The sequence below is a fragment of the Falco punctatus genome (genome assembly GCF_963210335.1).
Source record: "Falco punctatus genome assembly, chromosome: 16".
Taxonomy (NCBI): Eukaryota; Metazoa; Chordata; class Aves; order Falconiformes; family Falconidae; genus Falco; species Falco punctatus.
The window spans coordinates 1,609,357-1,626,787 of NC_137596.1; the positions used below are offsets into that span (position 1 = coordinate 1,609,357).

General features: G+C 48.7%; 1 protein-coding gene across 1 annotated transcript; it reads right to left on the reverse strand.

Annotated features, from left to right (window-relative positions):
• Positions 1–217: 217 nt before the first annotated feature.
• Positions 218–17,378, reverse strand: ANKK1 (ankyrin repeat and kinase domain containing 1). The gene is made up of 8 exons (XM_080366752.1): positions 15,632–17,378; positions 11,831–12,125; positions 11,285–11,436; positions 10,343–10,392; positions 10,090–10,245; positions 9,717–9,835; positions 8,653–8,698; positions 218–8,269 (listed from the first exon to the last, which is right to left on the reverse strand). Exons 1-8 carry the CDS (start codon positions 15,817–15,819, stop codon positions 6,921–6,923), a joined length of 2,355 nt encoding a protein of 784 aa, XP_080222878.1. The 5' UTR covers positions 15,820–17,378; the 3' UTR covers positions 218–6,920.
• Positions 17,379–17,431: the final 53 nt, after the last annotated feature.

Here is a 17,431-nt window from a genome sequence, read left to right on the forward strand (position 1 = left end):
CAGCAAACAGGTAATTTTCTCTGCAAATTGCTTCTATCACCTCTGTAATGCTCTGCAAGAGGAATGTATTTCCCTTGTGTCTTCTTAATCCCCTGTTATTTTCATTATAAATTTAATTAAGCTTTTCTAGGGAACATTCTATGACATATGAGCTGAGTTTTGTTTTTCTGTCAGGAAGGAGCTGCTGAATTATGTGGTAATCTGATTTCTTTCCCCCCCCCGTGTAAATATTTCAAATAATATTAAGCAGTGGAGACATTCGCTTCCCCCAGCTGAAGCAGTATGGCTAAAGTTAAGAGAAAGAGCTGTACCGAGTGCCTGACGCCTGCCCCCCGCCCGCGGACAATGCCTGCAGCTGCCCTTCTGCAGAGCATCTTCAGAGCAGGTTTTTTTTCTGTGCAAATCAGGTAAACGCAGGCAGGTCTAGGACCACAGCTCCAGCTGCCGCAGCTTGCACAGCAGCAGCGGATCCAGAGGAATACCCTACTCTGGTGCAAAACTGGCAGTTAAGGATCCTCCCCAGATCAGTGCACAGCTGAACACCCCTCCCTTGCCATCACTTTTTCTTTCTGTACTGGCCCTCACAGCGAGATGTTATTATTCCAGGGAGGGCTCTTCCCAGGGTCCTCTCTTTTACTGGGGCCCAGTTCCCAGGCAACACAGGCTGTATTATCCATGTTCCAACAGGACGAAACTTGACTGGGACACTTCTTGGGTTGGTCCTCTCCTTGCAGATTAAGAAGTTTTATCCCAGGCTGATTCCCTGTTTCTAACATCCTGCTCATTTCATACTGTTAGCTGACATTACCAGATGAAATCTATCTAATCACGTGATTACCACTGTCACAAATTATGTCTGAATAGAGATGTTATTAAAACTATTATTATATTACGTTACCATGTGGTGGTCCTCAAGGCAGGTTCTAGGCTGTCCTGGCTGACAACCAAACCCATGCTCCCTCCCTCCCCGCTTTTCCATTTTAATGAAGTGCCAGTTGCAAACATCTGCCTTCGCTCCTGTCCGACAGGCAGCTGCTGGGGGCACCGATACAGTGAAGCCAGAAGTTTTGCAAAAGCTCAGATTCCTGAAGACCCATACACCCTGCCTGCTGTATTGCAGCTGCAAGATTGTCAGAGCTGGACATAAACATCAAGAATAAAACCCAAAGCACTCTTAGCGATTAATGAAATCTTTAACCTGTTGTTCAGCATTTATGAGGATTCCGGTATCCTAAACCTTTCAACTTTGATTCCCAAGAAGAGGGGGAAGGAAGGAAAGTTCACATGACATTGGCTGACCTCAAGGTTGAATATGTAAAAAACATATTGATATTAAAAATAATAATATATATATAAAATAAGAAGTCCTTCATTTTTCATATCACATTAGCATGTTCTGCAGCTGCTTTTCTACTATTCCCCTTTCCTCTCACAAATGCCATCACATGCAGGATTGCAGAGACGTGCATCTGTGTGGATAAGGCATGGGGCAGTGAACTGTACTGCTCTGAATTCTCACATCTCTGCACCTTGGTGAAAGCAACAATTGTGACCAACCCAGAGAAGCTGGGAAATGCACTGTGCACAGCAGGAGGAGTCGGTCCTCCATGTCCCACCTCCATCCCTTCCCCCGCCTGCCCCCATCTGCTACCTGGAGATTAAATGGAGTAAAATGAACACCAGAGGTTCCCATCACAAGCCTGAGCCCTTGAGAGCACACAATTAAAAAACAAACAAACAAAAAAAATCCCACCCACAAAACAAAACCCTCAAAACAACCAAACAAAAAGCCCCAACCAAAAAAACAACAACAAAAAGCGCCCCAAACTCCTCCCTGGACTGACTTCAGTTACCACTGAGGTTTTGGGTTATTTGGGCTGTTGGAATTTATTATTTTTTTTCCTCCCCCTTTTTAAAGGCATTACTAGTGCAGGGGGACCAGTGCTCCTGCTGCCATTCACATCCATCATCCTGCAGAATTTCAAGCATCGCTGCTAAGAAAAACAGCTACAAAGTGATATTGGAGTAAAAATGTCACACCAAGGGAGAGCTGCCTGTCTGTGCCTCGTACTTCTTTAATGTTATGCCTCTGACAGCTTAAAAAACAGCTAAACAGCTTAGGTCTCAGCGAGAGATTTCCAGGGTGCTCTCGAACATGACAAGTATGACATTTTAATTAGAGGCAAAGCTGCTGATTTGCTACGAACACCCTTCCGAGGCTGAGCAAGAGGAACGCTGCGGCACGCGGCAGCAGCGGTGGCCGTACGGGTCTGAGCCCTGCTCTTCCTACTGGAGCCCCCAGCACTTCTGTGGGCAGCACTACTGGTGTTACTGGGGCCTTTATCCCCCAGGGTCCCCAGTTTTCTGGCCTTAAGAGAAAGGATGCTGGCTGGGCAACCCTGGCACGGACCGGGGCGCTTTGGAGACAGCACGCTAAGGAAAAACGCCATTGCATCACAACACTCCTGTTAAATAAAGTTAGGGCACCTCACCAGAGCGTCTGAATGGGAAGTGTTGGAGGACACTCTTACGGGAGCAAAATTTAATTATTTCCATTGCAAGTGTTATGACGAAGGAACCCTGCCCCCAGGGTGGGGGTGGGGGTGCTAGCTAGACAGCCATTCCCCGTTTGGCCAGGGTTGATGCCATGTAATGCAGTTTGCCTTCGGCACGCCACAGAACCCAAGAAGGTAACTATAGCATCAGCAAGAAGCCTGCAAAGGTACGGTCTTTTTCACTCTGCTGTGATACAAAACCATCAGAAATAGAAGATATTAGCCACAGTCCTGCTATCTGCATGATATCCATAATAAAATCACCTGGAATGTCAAGCTCATAACAAGGCACTGAGAAGCACAGAGAGCAAACAGAGCAAGAGCTGCATAATTTCAGAGCTCAACAATTGTGACTAGTTCCAGTGCATTAACTTGCAGGCTTTCCTTGATTAACGAGACACGGGTAACCCCACCCAGGCACCTCTGTGTGCGAGAGGTCCATCGCAGGAGGGTGGCATCCTGAGAGCCACTTGGGACCTTGGCATTTACTCTCCGATTTGCTGCCTTGTTTCAATCCCCCAGGCACTGACTTAATACAAAAATATGTCATTACCCTTCCTCTCTTCCACTTCAGCTGATGAGTAAGAAAAAGCACCAGCAGCAGAGCAGCCTCTTCCAAAACCCTGCCTGTGTCCACGCCCTGGTCTGAAGGCAGGGCACATTTAGCAGCCAGCACCGGGAAAGAGCTCCGAATTTCGGAGCTAGGCTTCAAAGCGGAACAGATGGCTCCAGCTCTTTGGCAGGGAAATACTATAACGGCTAAAAAAAGACTGCGGACTGTATTGAGCAAGTGACGTCCCCCATCAGCTGAAGAGCAATTCTGCAGATACTCGCGCTGTGCATAGAGCTCTGCTCTTACAGAAAGTGAACATCATCCAAGAACAGGAACTCAGCTGGGAGTTGTCTGAAATAAGACAGGTTACACGTATGCAATCTTTACGTGATGCAAGGTGCCCCTTGGGGCGGTACAACTGGGGAGGGGGAGGAAGAAAAGTAAGGAGATATCAGCACAGGTGATAGAAACTTCGCTCCATATTGTATGGTGGGTACAAGCTACACAGCTCCTTTGTCTTATATATTATATATTATAGCAGCCTTCAATCCCGCTCTGTACAGCCCCTTTCCTTCCTTTGAAAACCTGCATCATAAGCTGGCGCTGGAAGGTGAACAGCATGAGCAGGTAGGCAAATGCTATTTCCATTCTCGAGGAATTTCTGTATGCCTCGTTTGGTTTTGTTGCAAATGAAGGTACCTTTTTAAGCTCCCTGCGAAATAAAACCTCACCAGCATTTCAATTCATAAGCTGCAGAGCTCCTTGCTCCAGCAACTGCAAATGCTACAAATGAATTGCTTTAATACAACCTGTTTTTAAATATCTGAAGGTTTTGCTTTGGTGTCAAAGGATGATGAAGACCAGAGTTCAAATATATTACACATTAATATTCTAAGTTAATGTAAAAATTAAAATTAAATAGAGGTTGGGCTTTTAAACCTTCTCGAGGTCTGGAAGTTTTCAGGCAGCACTTCATGAATCATTTTGACTTTTTCCATAAGTAACATCATCCATTTCCCCACAGAAAACATGTCAATTGAAAACAACATCAACTATATCCCTTGATAATGTAACGAAGGTAGTTCCATGTACACAGCCAGAAGAAAACCTTTGCAGCATACCGACAATCTGAAACGCTTCTGTCAGGATCTGACAGCGGATAATTGCAAAACCGTATTGCACGGACACGCATCGCATTCCCACGGGGAAGGCAGTAGTGGACCCCCTTCAAGCAGAAGGCAAGCCTGGAAGCCAAAGACTTCTGTGCCCTGCAAGAGGTGGGAAGCAAACCAGGCATCTCCCCACCTTCGTGGTTGAGGAGCACATCTTCCTCCCGCACCGCTGTCCTCCGGTGGCGGCTGATGCCATCGCCTCTCCCACGGAAAAGCAGCCTGTAGCCTGCCCTCCCCCCGCCCAGCTTCTGATAACGTCCTCACAACATGTTCAGCTGCTCAAAAGGAAAATAAATGCACGAGAAGAGACTAAACTATTTTTAATAGCAGGCACTGTCATCGCAGTCATCCCTCCGGATCTTTCATTTAGCGTAGTCCAGAGACCTTCAGTGGGTCAAAGCTAACGTAAGGAAAGGCACGCCGCGTTAAACAACATGCAGTTATGATTTACACATCACGATACAGCTTAGTTCTTGCAGGGCATTTTAAACCCGATGTCCTGCTCTGCCCTGCTCCAACAGCTGCCAGCTTCCCCCGGACAGCCGGCGTTTCCCAGGCACACCGAGCCTCGAGGAAGCCACTGAGAACTTCCCTGTCCTAGAGCAATTCCAACTGCTGGCCACGGCCGAGCAGGAGCTCCCTTCCACACGCCATTCACCCCTCTTCCCAAGGGAAGGAACCAGCACCACATTTCTGAACAGATGGCACCGAACCACCAGCAAGCAGGAGCAGACACTGAGGTTCAGCTAGAGGAGACGGTCCCCAGCACGGTTACACTTCCCAGCTCAAGCGCAGCTCCTGGAGCCTCGACAGCTGCCTGGTCACTCCTCGGAAGCCCGTTTGTCTGGAGCCCACCAGCCCCTCGCTGTAGGAAGCGCGTGACGTGTTTGCATTACTGCCCTGCTGGGACCTGAAGCGTGCTGCACGCACAAGGAGACTTTCCTTCTCCACCTCTAAAGGATAAAAAGCAACACTTGCTCAAGGAAGGACCCCCAGCTAGTAACATCCATCAGGGAAGATGCACCCTCTCCCCTCCAGAACTGTGGATTATTTGTTGACATTACAGCATTTTTCCAGCTAAGGGCATGAAAGAAAGTTATCATCCCAGGCTCATTTTGGAAGTGCTTGTTGAATCACAGCAGGGCTGTCACAAGCTACGTGAATGCTACTTACTGTGATAAAAGAATCGAATCCACGATGACTGTATGTTCTCCAGTGAAGTAATGCAGCTGTAGAACATCTTCCCGACGGAGATCAAGAATTATTTCCCAGCAGAGACATGACGTAGACCTTGACCTGAAAACAGCCAGTTCTCTTGTATATCAGCTGTTGACAACTTCTCTGGGGCTAGAAAGCCTCCTTTGCTCTCCAGCCAGCACAGCGAGTAACCTACGCTGCCACCTAACTTACTGTTGAACAATTCCCCTGATTCTTCACCTCTAAAACCAGCCCCCACAAAGAGGGCCAGGCATACAAATAGGATGTGTTTATCATAAAGCCTGTTCTATCATCCGCAGAAGCATATCTCTAGCAGAAAGGATCAAAGCCAGGCAACTGACTTCAACTCCTTAAGCATCACTCTCCAGAAGACCCCCATCCCCTCTTAAAGCCTGGCCTTTTAAGCTAACACCTACAGCAGGCTGTTACAAGCCCACCTGCCCCTTGTCACTGACTAAGTACCTGCTAATTTTCCCAGCTGCTCAGGGCTCTTAAAAAAAACAAAAAAGAAAAAAAAAAAAAAGGCGATGAGAATTTGGGGTAACCCTGATTAGATACTGCTTTCCTAAGCAGAAAGGCTTACAACCCGTCTATGACAATCCCACAGCAGCATTTTGTAGTTACAACTGGAGGTTACTGGTAGCTCTCATGGCAGGGAACAGGATTCAGAGCTGCACCCACTCATTGTTTACGCTTAGAGCCGTCTTTCTAATGACAGCCTCAGTGGTTAAAGCCTGAGGTGCGGAGGCGGTCAATAAGTAATTTGAATGCTTAGGAAAAAAAGCTCTTGGCTCTTTTTTTTCTGAAGGGATGGAGTGGAATTATTCTGGAATTTCTTTCCTCTGTGTTGCATCCATTTAAATACTCTCTACTAGTGATTTTTCTTCCTTCCTTGTTTTATTTTATTCTTGTTACAAAAATGAGATGTCAGAAAATCTGACACATTGCTGTACCATATGCTTAGTATCTATTTCCAGCAGCAGGTGAGAATTTGATGATTCAATTCCCACCTGTGCCAAGGCTGTTTTACACCAATTTGCTCTGTAGGGAAACATAGAATAAAAGCAATAAAATCTGCGGAAGACACGTGTATATATATGGGCTGCTGTACACATCTTTGGCATTGCCCATATGAAAAGGGAGTACATATACCCATTTCCATCACTGCACAGTAAGTATTACAACAGGAAAGCATTGCCTAAAGCCAGCATCACCAAGCCAAAATGTTCTACCATCTTGGTCAGACTCTGGAAAATAACTTGTCGGCTTCTTTCTGCAGCTCCATTTTCTTTTACTCTTTTAGTGTTCATGCTTCGAAACTTCCATGAAAAATAAAACAACTATTTTCCTGTAATCACCAGGTGACAGGATATGGTAGTTTAAGCTGGAAGGCTGAAGTGATAAATGCTGGACTTGATGAATCTACAAATCCGTCCTTCCTGGAACAAATTTGGGTCTTGAAATCTTAGCATCATTCACCAGAGTCCTGTTCCCCAATCTATTAATCAGCGAGTCCTTGCCTTGAAGTAGCGTAATGATGTTTTCTTTCTGGTGTCTGATTGCCAGCTGGAGGGCTGTACAGCCAGTGGTGTCTTCCAGGTCAAGCAGAGCACCAGCCTTAATCAAGGTCTTTATAATGGCCATATTGCCCTTGAGGACAGCGAGGTGCAAGGGTGTCCAGCCCACTTTGTTCTTAGCGTTGACATCTGCCTTGCACTCCAGCAGATTGATGACAGTCAAAAAGGAGCCCCGCTGGACTGCGAAATGGAGGGGGGCCCACTCTGATTTCTCGGCGATGTTGGGGTCTGCCCCACACCTCAGCAGCTCACAGACTACCGGCTCGTCACTGTAGCGAGTGGCCAAGTGAAGTGGTGTCCAGTCCATGCTCCCTCTGGCATTCAGCTTGGCGTGGCTGTCTTTGAGCAGGTGGATGATTTCGATGTGCCCTTTGAAAGCAGCCAGGTGCAGGGGGGTCCAGCCTTTGTCTGTCTTCAGTTCCACATTGGCTCCGGATTTGATGAGCTTCTCACAGATGAGGTACTTGCCCCTCACCACGGCCAGGTGCAGGGCGCTGTAATGATTCTGATCCAGGCTGTTGACGGAGGTCCCGTTCTTCAGCAGGTAATGGACTACCCTGAACTTGCCCCTCTCCACAGCAACGTGAAGTGGGGTTCTGTGGTTCTTCTGCTTTTTCTCCAGGTCTGCTCCTTGACTGGCGAGCAGTTTCACCAGGCCGACGTGTCCAAAGCAAGCTGCCACATGGAGGGCTGTTTTCCCATCCACCTCCTGGGTGTTGGAGTCAGCCTGGCGAGACAGCAGTACTCGGGCCACATTCTCAAAGTTATTCTGGGATGCCAGGTGCAGAGGGGTCCACCCATCATGCTCTTGAGCGTTTACCTGCGCCTGGTGGTCCAGCAAGAGGCGTACGATTCTGTCATCCCCGTTCTGAGCAGCGAAGTGAAGAGGTGTCCAACCATCATCGTCAGGCATGTTGATGTCCGCGCCGTGCTCCATCAGAACCGAGCAGATCTCTGGTGACCTCTTCTGAACAGCCATGATGAGGGGGGTGTAGCCACAGACTACCCGGCTGTTCACATTGGCTTTACAGCTCAGGAGAAACTTCACCTTTTCCACATTTCCCTGGATCACCATGAAGTGAAGCAGCGTGAGGCCGTTTTGCTGGACTCTGCAGATTTCCTCGGACAGGATCTCCTCTGGACTTTCAGCCTGACTGTAAGCAGGTGGCATACGAACCTCCTGATTATCAGTTTCTAAAGGTGGGGCGGGGAGGGGGGGCAAGAAATGGGAGAGAGTAAGATCAAGTGAAATAGCTTGGTGTGCACGAGATGGGAGGGAGAGCATGGGAATCTTTGTAGTATGAAACGAAATTAAATAAGTCATTTTAGAGATAGGGAATACGAAATGAGGCAAGGCTGCAGGCCCTTAGAAAGCAGCGACAGATCTGCCCTCTCCCCGCCGAGAACTGTCCCTGCCGTTTCCTGTACAGTTAGTTCATTTTCCTTCATTTAAAAGGAAAAGTCACCCACATGGAAAACGTTCCTGAGCCAGATCCTTATCCCTGGAGAGCAAGGAAATAGGCTACTTCTTGTAAGTTTCTCCTTCTTTATTTTTGAATTATAAGTCCCCCACTTACCACCACTTCTGGTGTCTCGGGGGAAGGTGAACTCTTCTTTGTCACTCTCATTTTCAGGAAAGGGGGGAAAAAAAGCCGTAAGACAAAGTTACTTATTTGCAGTCTGTAATGTCTGCATACAGCAATTTGCTACTGCTCTAGAAGTTGGTACTATCATTCCAGTGATTTCTATCCGATCCTGTTCTGACATCTAAACCGCAGCAGAGCAAATCACGACACTAACAGGAATGTGGGAGCCTGAGAATGATCTCTGGAAATTAATGAGATTTTCCTCCTTTTACTTGTTTGCTCCCAAACATGCTATATTCTGCTTCCTCCCCGCAGCACGAGCCCACAGCCGGGGGCAGCATCCCAGCCGGTCACCTGCTTTGTGGTACAGGGAACACCCCCCCACACACAAACACACACCTCGTCCCCCCTCGCTCCCCTCCGCTCAGGCACCTCGCTGCCCGCTGCCTGCACAGCTCGGCACAACTTCAAACCAGCAGCAGCTCTCAGCTCTCAGCTGCTGCTTCGCCTTGGATGAGGCTGACTTCTAGGGACAATTACCCGCCGGTAGCTGGGCTAAAATTGTGACTATTCTGAAACCTGCTTTTTTTCTTAGTCAGAGAAACACAGGATTCACTTTTTTTTTTTCTTTTTTTCTTTTTTTTTTTTTCCTCCTACAAGACTTATTTAATTCCAGCGTCCTCAGTTCCATGGAGCTGGAAAATGGTCTTCTGCTCATGTATGCCAGTGCCACAAGCAGAACCCCTGTAATTCTGTGTCTGCCTGAGTTTCTTTTAAGGACCGAGGCCCGCCTGACATCAGAGCAAGCAGAAAGCTCTTCCTCTCAGACTGTCTATCATTCAGCACACTGGCTTGCTAAATTTATTTGCAGGTTTCCATCCCCATAAATGAATTACAGCTGCACAACCCACGCAAACAAACTGCGCCAAGGTGGCTGAGGTGCCCTTGTCTGATGCTAAACAATGATGAGGAAGGAAACACATCCTCAAGAGCTGGTAAGAGCAGGGAAAGGACTCAGTGGAATTTCCCGAGTGGTACTGGGAAGCCTTCCTCACCTGCTGGTTCCCAGAGATGGCAGGCTTGTGGGACATCTTCCTGACAAGGCGCTCGTTCTCTGGATCTACGACATGGCTCTGTATCAGTGACAGCAGCATGTCTGTTTCCACAGGGATATCTACCAGAGCAAAAAGACTTGTTAGCTGTGCAGAATACCCAGACGGCCAGAACGCAGTCAGTACCCACGTCTTCCATGTATCCTCCATGTGGGGAGGAAGGAAAGAAGGAGAAAGATGTGTTGACAGCAAATGGGTACCAAACATTTCCAAGGTGACAGGCAATTTAGCTGGCAAAGAGTTATACACAAGCTCATCGCCCGCTTGTTAATCCAGCTGGCCCTTGGCTAATACGTATCACAACCAGCTACTGCACCTGTAAAGCTTGGCCTTTGCTTAGGGTCTTGGTCCCAACACCTCTTCATCAAGTCAGCCATCTGCTGGCACTCCCCTGGCCACTCGTTGCTGATGGGTTCTAGGCACGGCCTCTTCCCCGCTGCGACCTTGACGATAATGGCCATCATGTTGGCTCCTGAAAAAGAGCAACGGGCACTGGGCTTTTCCTCTGTGAAAATGGCTGTAATAAACATTTCATAAGTGCAGTGCGTGTAAGAAGTGTTCATATTTACCTGCGTAAGGTTTCTTCTGCATAAGGACCTCCCAAATGACAATCCCAAAGCTGCAGGCAATGAGAGATCGTGAGCAAACACCCCCACAGGTACATGGACATAAAGGTCACTTACCGCTTTCACCTTCTTGACAAATGGAAAAATAAGGAAGGAAGTTGCTCAGGATGGAAGGATTTCAGCCCCCTCACCAAAAGGACAAGATCTTATGAATCATCACATACATCCTTGATGCCTCAGTGAAAGGGTTGGGGTGGTGAATGAGTGACTTAGGACATCGCCCGTGAAAGTCAGGCTCTCGGTGCCTTTTTTGCACTTTATTTACTTGGGGTTTTAGAGACCTGCAAATTTATGTGGCCATGCAAACCCCCCTCTGTTTCTTCTTGTGTTACTGTGTAAGGCTAAGGAGCTGACAGATTTCCAGAACGTATATATGTAGCTCGTGTAAGTGGGCTGCAAAGCACTTTGGCCCAAAGGAAAACAATGAAGTTGAATTTTTTCTCCACTAGCTACTGACCAAAATGAAGCTGAACACCGAAGCAGGCAAGCAGTAGTACAGCTGTGTTAAAATCAGAACAAATCTGAGCAGCAACTGCTATGGAAGGGCAGACACTGTCTGTTCCGTGCTCTAAACTTACTCCTTCTCCATGACTTCCAGCAGCCTCACAGGGTACGATGGAACTGAAGGAGCCTGCAGCCCACGTGGGCTCGGTGAGCCCAGAGGTGCATCGGGTAAGAGGCGGGTGGTTATCCACAGATAACCCCACTGCCCCTCACTCTCCACCACGGAGGCCGGAGTGCCACGCGTCACTCCCGGTGTGTTCCCCACCGAGGACACGAGGCAAGGCAGAGAGCCAGAACACAAACGCAGTGAGGCAGCGTGCCAGCCTTGCTCGGCGTCGAGCTAGGTGGCACCTCTGTGGGACCTCTGAACAGGGACCTTACCTGTACACATCGTATTTGATTCCTGGGGGCTTGCTGTTCTGGAGAAACATCTCGGGGGGGATGTAGCTCAAAGTGCCTCTCAAAGCAGAACTTTCAATATATTGCATTCGGCTAGACTGCTCCATCCATTTTGATAGCCCGAAGTCCGAGATCTGCAAGCAGAAAAATGAAAGCCTCTCCCATTTAGCTCATAATCTCACCCCTCCTTATATTAGCTGGGAAATAACCTCCATCCTTCATGGTCAGGGATGTGAGGAGGTGTCTAGCAGCTGAAACTTGATAAAACCCTGATAAAATTGTAATTTTTTCGCTGAGTCAAGCAGATCTGTGTTTCCTCCTCAGTTGGAGCCTTAAGTTGCCTGGATGATCTTGCGAATACCATGTAATATGTCTACCAGCTGCTTCTCCTAAGCCCCACCAGTCAATCTTTCATTGAGTGCTCCTGAAGAACCTAACTCACTAGGATTCTGCACTCATTTGGCAAAAATAACCTTTCTCTTATTTGAGAAATAACTCATCCCTACAAACACGGTATTAAGGTCGTACCTTGACATGCATATTCCCATCTAGGAGAACGTTCCCCGGTTTTAGATCTAAGTGCAGCAAAGGAGGTGTCATGCTATGCAGGAAATTCATAGCCAAGCCCATCTCATGGATAACCCGGAATTTGAGCTGCCACGACATTTTGTGAGTGGGAAGAATTTTCTCCAAGGACCCTCTCGCCATATATTCCATCACTATCCCCAAAGGACTGTTGCAGACCCCGTAGATAGTGACAATGTGCTGGAATTTGATTTTCTCCATCTTAGTTGCCTCTTCCATTAGACAGTTCATACTGGTCCTGCAAAAATAAAAAATAAAAACAATTTAAAAAGTGGAACCAAAGAATGGTATCAGACGATTCACAGGCTGTTACTGTACAGTAGCTTAGTGACATCCAGCCTTTCCAAGCAGCCCTGCCGACCCCAAAATGATTAATTCCAATTTGCCTCTTGAATTGGTGATGCAACCACATCATGACTAAAATCTAGTACACAAGGTGTTATGACGTCTCAAAATGAGCCGAGGATTGTTTGGGCAAATTCAGCCACGATGCACCTAGACAAAGCGATCAAAACGTCCATCTCAGCCCAGCTCTCAAGAGACGTGCAGTGATCACAGAAAGCCTCGTCCATGTGCCCGTTCCCATACTGTGGCGAAATTCCCAAGTGACGCTTCCCTGAAAGTGCGATGTCAGGAGCAGGTGCAGCACGGTGAGCCATGCTTTTGTCAGACACCACGTGCCCACAGGGCAGCTTCAGTGACAGCCTGCACGCAGGTGGCCAGTGTCCAGGGACACACTCACCTGCTGAGCCCAGGGTCCAGGGACACACTCACCTGCGGAGCAGGACGTAGGAGGCTTGCAGTGCCCCAGGGCATGCCTCGGCTGCACCTATCCCCATGCCTCTGCCTGCAGCTTTCTGTCGCTGAGCACTGGGAATCTGGTCCCAAAGGGAGTCTAGACATGCTTGTCCGTCGCTGCCTGTTTCGGCAGACCTGTTTCACTAAATCTTTACATTTCCTAACCTGCTGAACGAGTTGGGGTGCCCAGAGCACGCTGACAGCAGCCAAGCAGTGAAGTGCCAAAACTACATTTAAAAAGCACACCCTAGGAATGAATCCGAGCTTGCAACAACATCATGCCAGGCCACTAATAGCTCTAAACACAGTTCAGCTAAGCAAATCCTCCTGCCAGACTTCCTCCAGCAGGCTCCCCACAGCAAAATGTGCCTCTGTGTTGAGGACTCCCAGCCCACGGCGGGGGAAAGGCTTGACACAGGGGAGCAGTTGCAACCTGCAGCAGGTTGCAGGAGGGTTGCAGATCGCTCCTTCCCCCTCCCCGGGAAGCGATGGGCATGGAGAGAGAAGTGACTTCTGTGATTTCTGGGTCCCTTCCTGGGACAGACTCACTGGGCGCAGACCCCCTCCGCCCCCTGCCCCGGGCACTGGTGAGGGCTGACGGCCCAGGAGCTTGGGCTGGACCCTGGGGCAGCCCAGCGTGGTGGGGAGCAGTGGGGGGATGGGGTTTGGCCCAGAGGAGGCATTCGCACCATCAGCACAGAGACGTGAGAACGCACAGCAGGAAGGTGGGTGTTGGACAAGCAGAGGGAGCCCCAAGAGATGAGGCTTCTAAGGGAGAAAAGCCAGAGCCCCAGAGCAGTTCCCATGGAAGAATCTGAGTGTTTCAGCCCTCTGGGAAATACTGTGGCTGTTCTTTTTCTGTGGGTTCCCGGTGATATTTTTTCTCTCCTCAGCCTCAACAGACCTATGAACCACGGGCCTTCACAGCTGACAGAAGCTGAGGCCAGAGCCGTCTTCCAGCCGCCCTCTTTCCTTCTCTTGGGTGATACATAGATTCAGTGGCAGCCACCAAGCACCTGCCCTCCCAGCTTTCACGTGCCCACAGGGGCATCTTCCATCAGCCCACAAAATGCATCTCCTCTTTCCTCCTGACAAGCAAACCCACCCAAGGTTAACAAACTTGCTGTCAATTTGCCCCATCATGTTGAAGGAACAGTGCGAAGCAGCTGGTGATGCATCCGGAATGTGAGCAGATGGAAGTCACCGCACCGTTGCCTCCACGCGTCGCTCCTGAGGGGACACGTTGTTTTCACAAGCCCACAGACAGGAGTGCTTAGGACTTTCACAAGCTTCTCTGAAACTGTTGCCTCCTTCACCCCCTTACCAGACAACCGCGCCGCTGTGCTTTTTTCCAACTGAGTGGCCTGGAAGCTTTCAGATTTGCATCTGGGTCTCGTATGTGGTGCTGCCGGAGAAACCAGAACCATTTTATAACAGGCATGGCAAGGCTCACGCCAGATGGATACGCCGTGCACTCGAGGAGATTCTCTGGGGGTATGTGTGTGCCTTAGACAAAGTGCACACCGAGGGTCTGCCTCTCGCAAAAGCAGACACCTTCTAAAGCAAGTAGAAGCAGCCACTGAACCCCCCCAGGTGCACAGGACCACGGGGCTGATGCTGGCCCTTCTTACAGCCCCCGCGGACAGGAGGGATTCGTGGCGCAGCCACAGCGCAGGACAGCACAGCCTGGCCCCGAAACCCCAGAACTCACCCAGGATACTGAGTAGTCTAAGTCAGAGCAGCCTCAAGGCTGTTTGGACACCTCTAAGGGGTAGGAAAGCCTTCTATAACACTGCATTGTAGTGCAAAGTTGTTTTAATGACAAAATAGTATAACTTCAGTCCCTAGGAGACCAGTACAGTAACTACTGAAGGCACATATACTGCTAGTTCGGTATTTTTCCCAAACTCAGATTTTCAGATTTAGTTTTTCAAATCCTGGTGATTGCAGGAGTAGTTAAAAAAAAAATAAATAATCAATGAACACTTTGTTCACATTCAACCATTCTTCTGGAGTGTACACGAGGACTTGAAATCCATGAAAGCTGTATGATTAAATTTACTAGAACTGATATAAACAGAACTAAAACTGATTAACTGGACTAATTTTTTTTTTTGCCCAAAAAGAGAATGAAATGCAAATGTAATGTCTGACAAGCACAAGCAATGCGATCTAAAGAGGACAGTCACTGCTCAGACTGAACCACCTCAGCTCTTGTCGGTAACATGACAAGATGTCATACGAGCATGTGATTTTTAACCAGATGGGATCCTTCCAACTTGAACGGAATAAAATTGTAGAATAAATACCTTTGCTTGTTTTTTTCATCAGGATTGCCTATAGTGTATGTGGTATCAGCAGTGGTTGCGATTACCTGGCTTTATCCTACCTCCGGACCCAAGGCAGTCAGCAGAAGAGTCTTGCAGGCAAGAGACAGAGCAAAAGCAAAAGCAAAAGCAAACTGGGGGTGCAGATGCACCACCGAAAGGGCACGTGGAGGGGAAGGCAAGCGAGGAGGCAGAGCACTCTGTGAGCCCAGCAAAACCAGCTAGAAATTCTCCATCCCTCGGCTTTAAACCTGGTAATTTTAATGGATAATTTAGTTTAACCAATACCCATTAGTCCCAATGTCCAGTGAAAGCTAAAAATAAGTAATCAGGCTGCTTTTATCCACATGCTCATCTTTAGTTTGGATGCCTGCTTCAGCCTCCAGACTTCAGCCCCAATTGCTCCAAGTGTTCCTTTCCTGCTTGCACATGCACATACACACATAAGAAAGAAAGAGGAAAGAACTCCAGCTCACTAGTGTTTTTTCCACTCCCTTTGGGATACCAAAAGCTAGACTTCCCAGGGAGAAGCAGCCACGTGAACGTTTCCTTCAGATTTTTAGCACATCACTGTAGGCGGCTCTAAGCGACAGTGTGACCCAGAAGAGACCGCAGTTACCTCTCTACGCTGGAGTCCTGCAGCAGGTACGGAGAGCATTTCACTGCGTAAACTGTTCTCCACCTCTTGTGCTTGACTTGGTAGACATGCCCAAAGCCTCCGCTGGCCACTTTAACCCAGTCTTCTTCAAAATCCTCCTTATTAAAGACAGTTAAGCCGCTCAGTTGCCAGTCTCCCACCGAAGTCATGACAGAAAAGGCAGCCTGGCTGTCTGCCTCCTGCTCGGCGGGATCAGAGAAGAATAAAGGAGCTCTTCCTACTGCTGAGTTGCATAGGGAGTTACCTGAGATGAGCCAAGAGGTGGATCCTCAGTGTCACTCCCATTTGGTATGCAGAGGAGCTGCACTACTTAATTCCAGACACTCATGCCAGGCTGCTGTGCAGAGCTCGGCCGGGTTGGGTGTACGTCTGCCTTCCTGCGAGGTTGCCCCTCATGTCCAGCACGGGCTGGGCGAGCGCTGAGACACTGCAAGATGAAAAACAGGGCGATGCAGCGGTCCTTGAGCAATGGCACTGTGCTAAGGACGGGAGTCCTCACCTGAGGCATCAGTACACGCTGGGTGAGAGTGAAGCAGACCGATACTTAAAGGAAAGGAAAGTTTTACACAGAGAAAAAACCACAAGGCTACAGTGCAGCATTGCATACGTGAGCTGGACGAAGGAGAAAAGTGGAAAATCCTCCAGAAAGCTAAAGAACAGAGAACCCAAAACTAGCAGGTGGCAAACATGAGTGCATGAAGCTGAGCAAATACTGAAACCTCAGAGATAAAGTGTGCTGATAAATTCCTGCAAGGGGCATTTGAAGAAATAAGACAACATGGAAGAGCTGGTCTGAGTAGTTGAACCATTACCCTGTGAGCACTAGTAACAGCACACATGCTTTTATTTGCTTTGTTTGTGCCTTGACTCCCCAGCTGTAAGAAGGGTTTAATGACACTCGTCTGGGTCTCGTGCACGTACGTCTTTAAGGGCTTAGCACAGGGACCATCGCTGTAGGTAAGTCAATGTCAGCCACAACGTGGTGCTGGTTTCCTCAGCACCACTGCAATACAGAAAATAATTAGTATTTCTGAAGGGTATTTGTCGTTGAGGCTTGACCTGGGATTTTTAGCTATGTATCAGATCTGAAGAAATTCTTGGAGGCAGATCGATCCAGGACAGAGGGATGCTGGGTTGGTCCCCAGAGGGACCTCTATCCAGCACCACCCGACCTGACAACTACCCCCTGCATCCCAGCACCCCCTGCCTACCCTGATAAAAGCCTCACAGATCGTTTTTCTCACCAAATTGGTGCTTCCCCAGGCACCACTGCTGCCACCTGCAGAGTTCCAGCCGGTGCCAAACCAGGCTCGGAGCTGGGCGCCCTGGGCAAATGGAGCTGGGCATGTAAAGCAGTGGCCAAAGGGCCATCACAGCCCTGCTCACAGGGACTGAGCATCTGCACAGTTTTCAGGGGTTGGACTGTACATGACCCTTTGGAAATAGGAAGATCCTCCCTCTTTCAGTGTACCCGACACAGCTGCCAGCAGCACAAGATGCTGGGCAAACACAAGCAAAAATAGGAAAAGTGAATTGGCATCGGGAAGGAGATCAAGTCCAGCCTCCCTGGACCCTAGCATAGAAAGGCTCTGCTTTTCAAAATGAGGTTTCATCACACACGTGCAGAACAGGAAGGTGTTTGGTCTTCATTAACAGGAATTTCCACATGTAGAATGTGTGCAAGTACTTGAAGCCCACACCGCCTTTGTAAGAGGCACCGCACTAACAGACAGCGTTAGGTCCAACAAGAGGCAGGCCACA

What these genes read in the sequence shown, in the direction of transcription:
- ANKK1 (XM_080366752.1), bottom strand. Translation starts at nt 15,819, where the DNA reads ATGACTTCGGTGGGAGACTGGCAACTGAGCGGCTTAACTGTCTTTAAT. An exon ending in GCAAAGGCCAAGCTTTACAG is followed by an intron (nt 9,836 to 10,089) that starts GTGCAGTAGCTG and finishes TTGCTCTGGTAG; the next exon opens with ATATCCCTGTGGAAACAGAC. An exon ending in CCGAGACACCAGAAGTGGTG is followed by an intron (nt 8,270 to 8,652) that starts GTAAGTGGGGGA and finishes CCCCACCTTTAG; the next exon opens with AAACTGATAATCAGGAGGTT.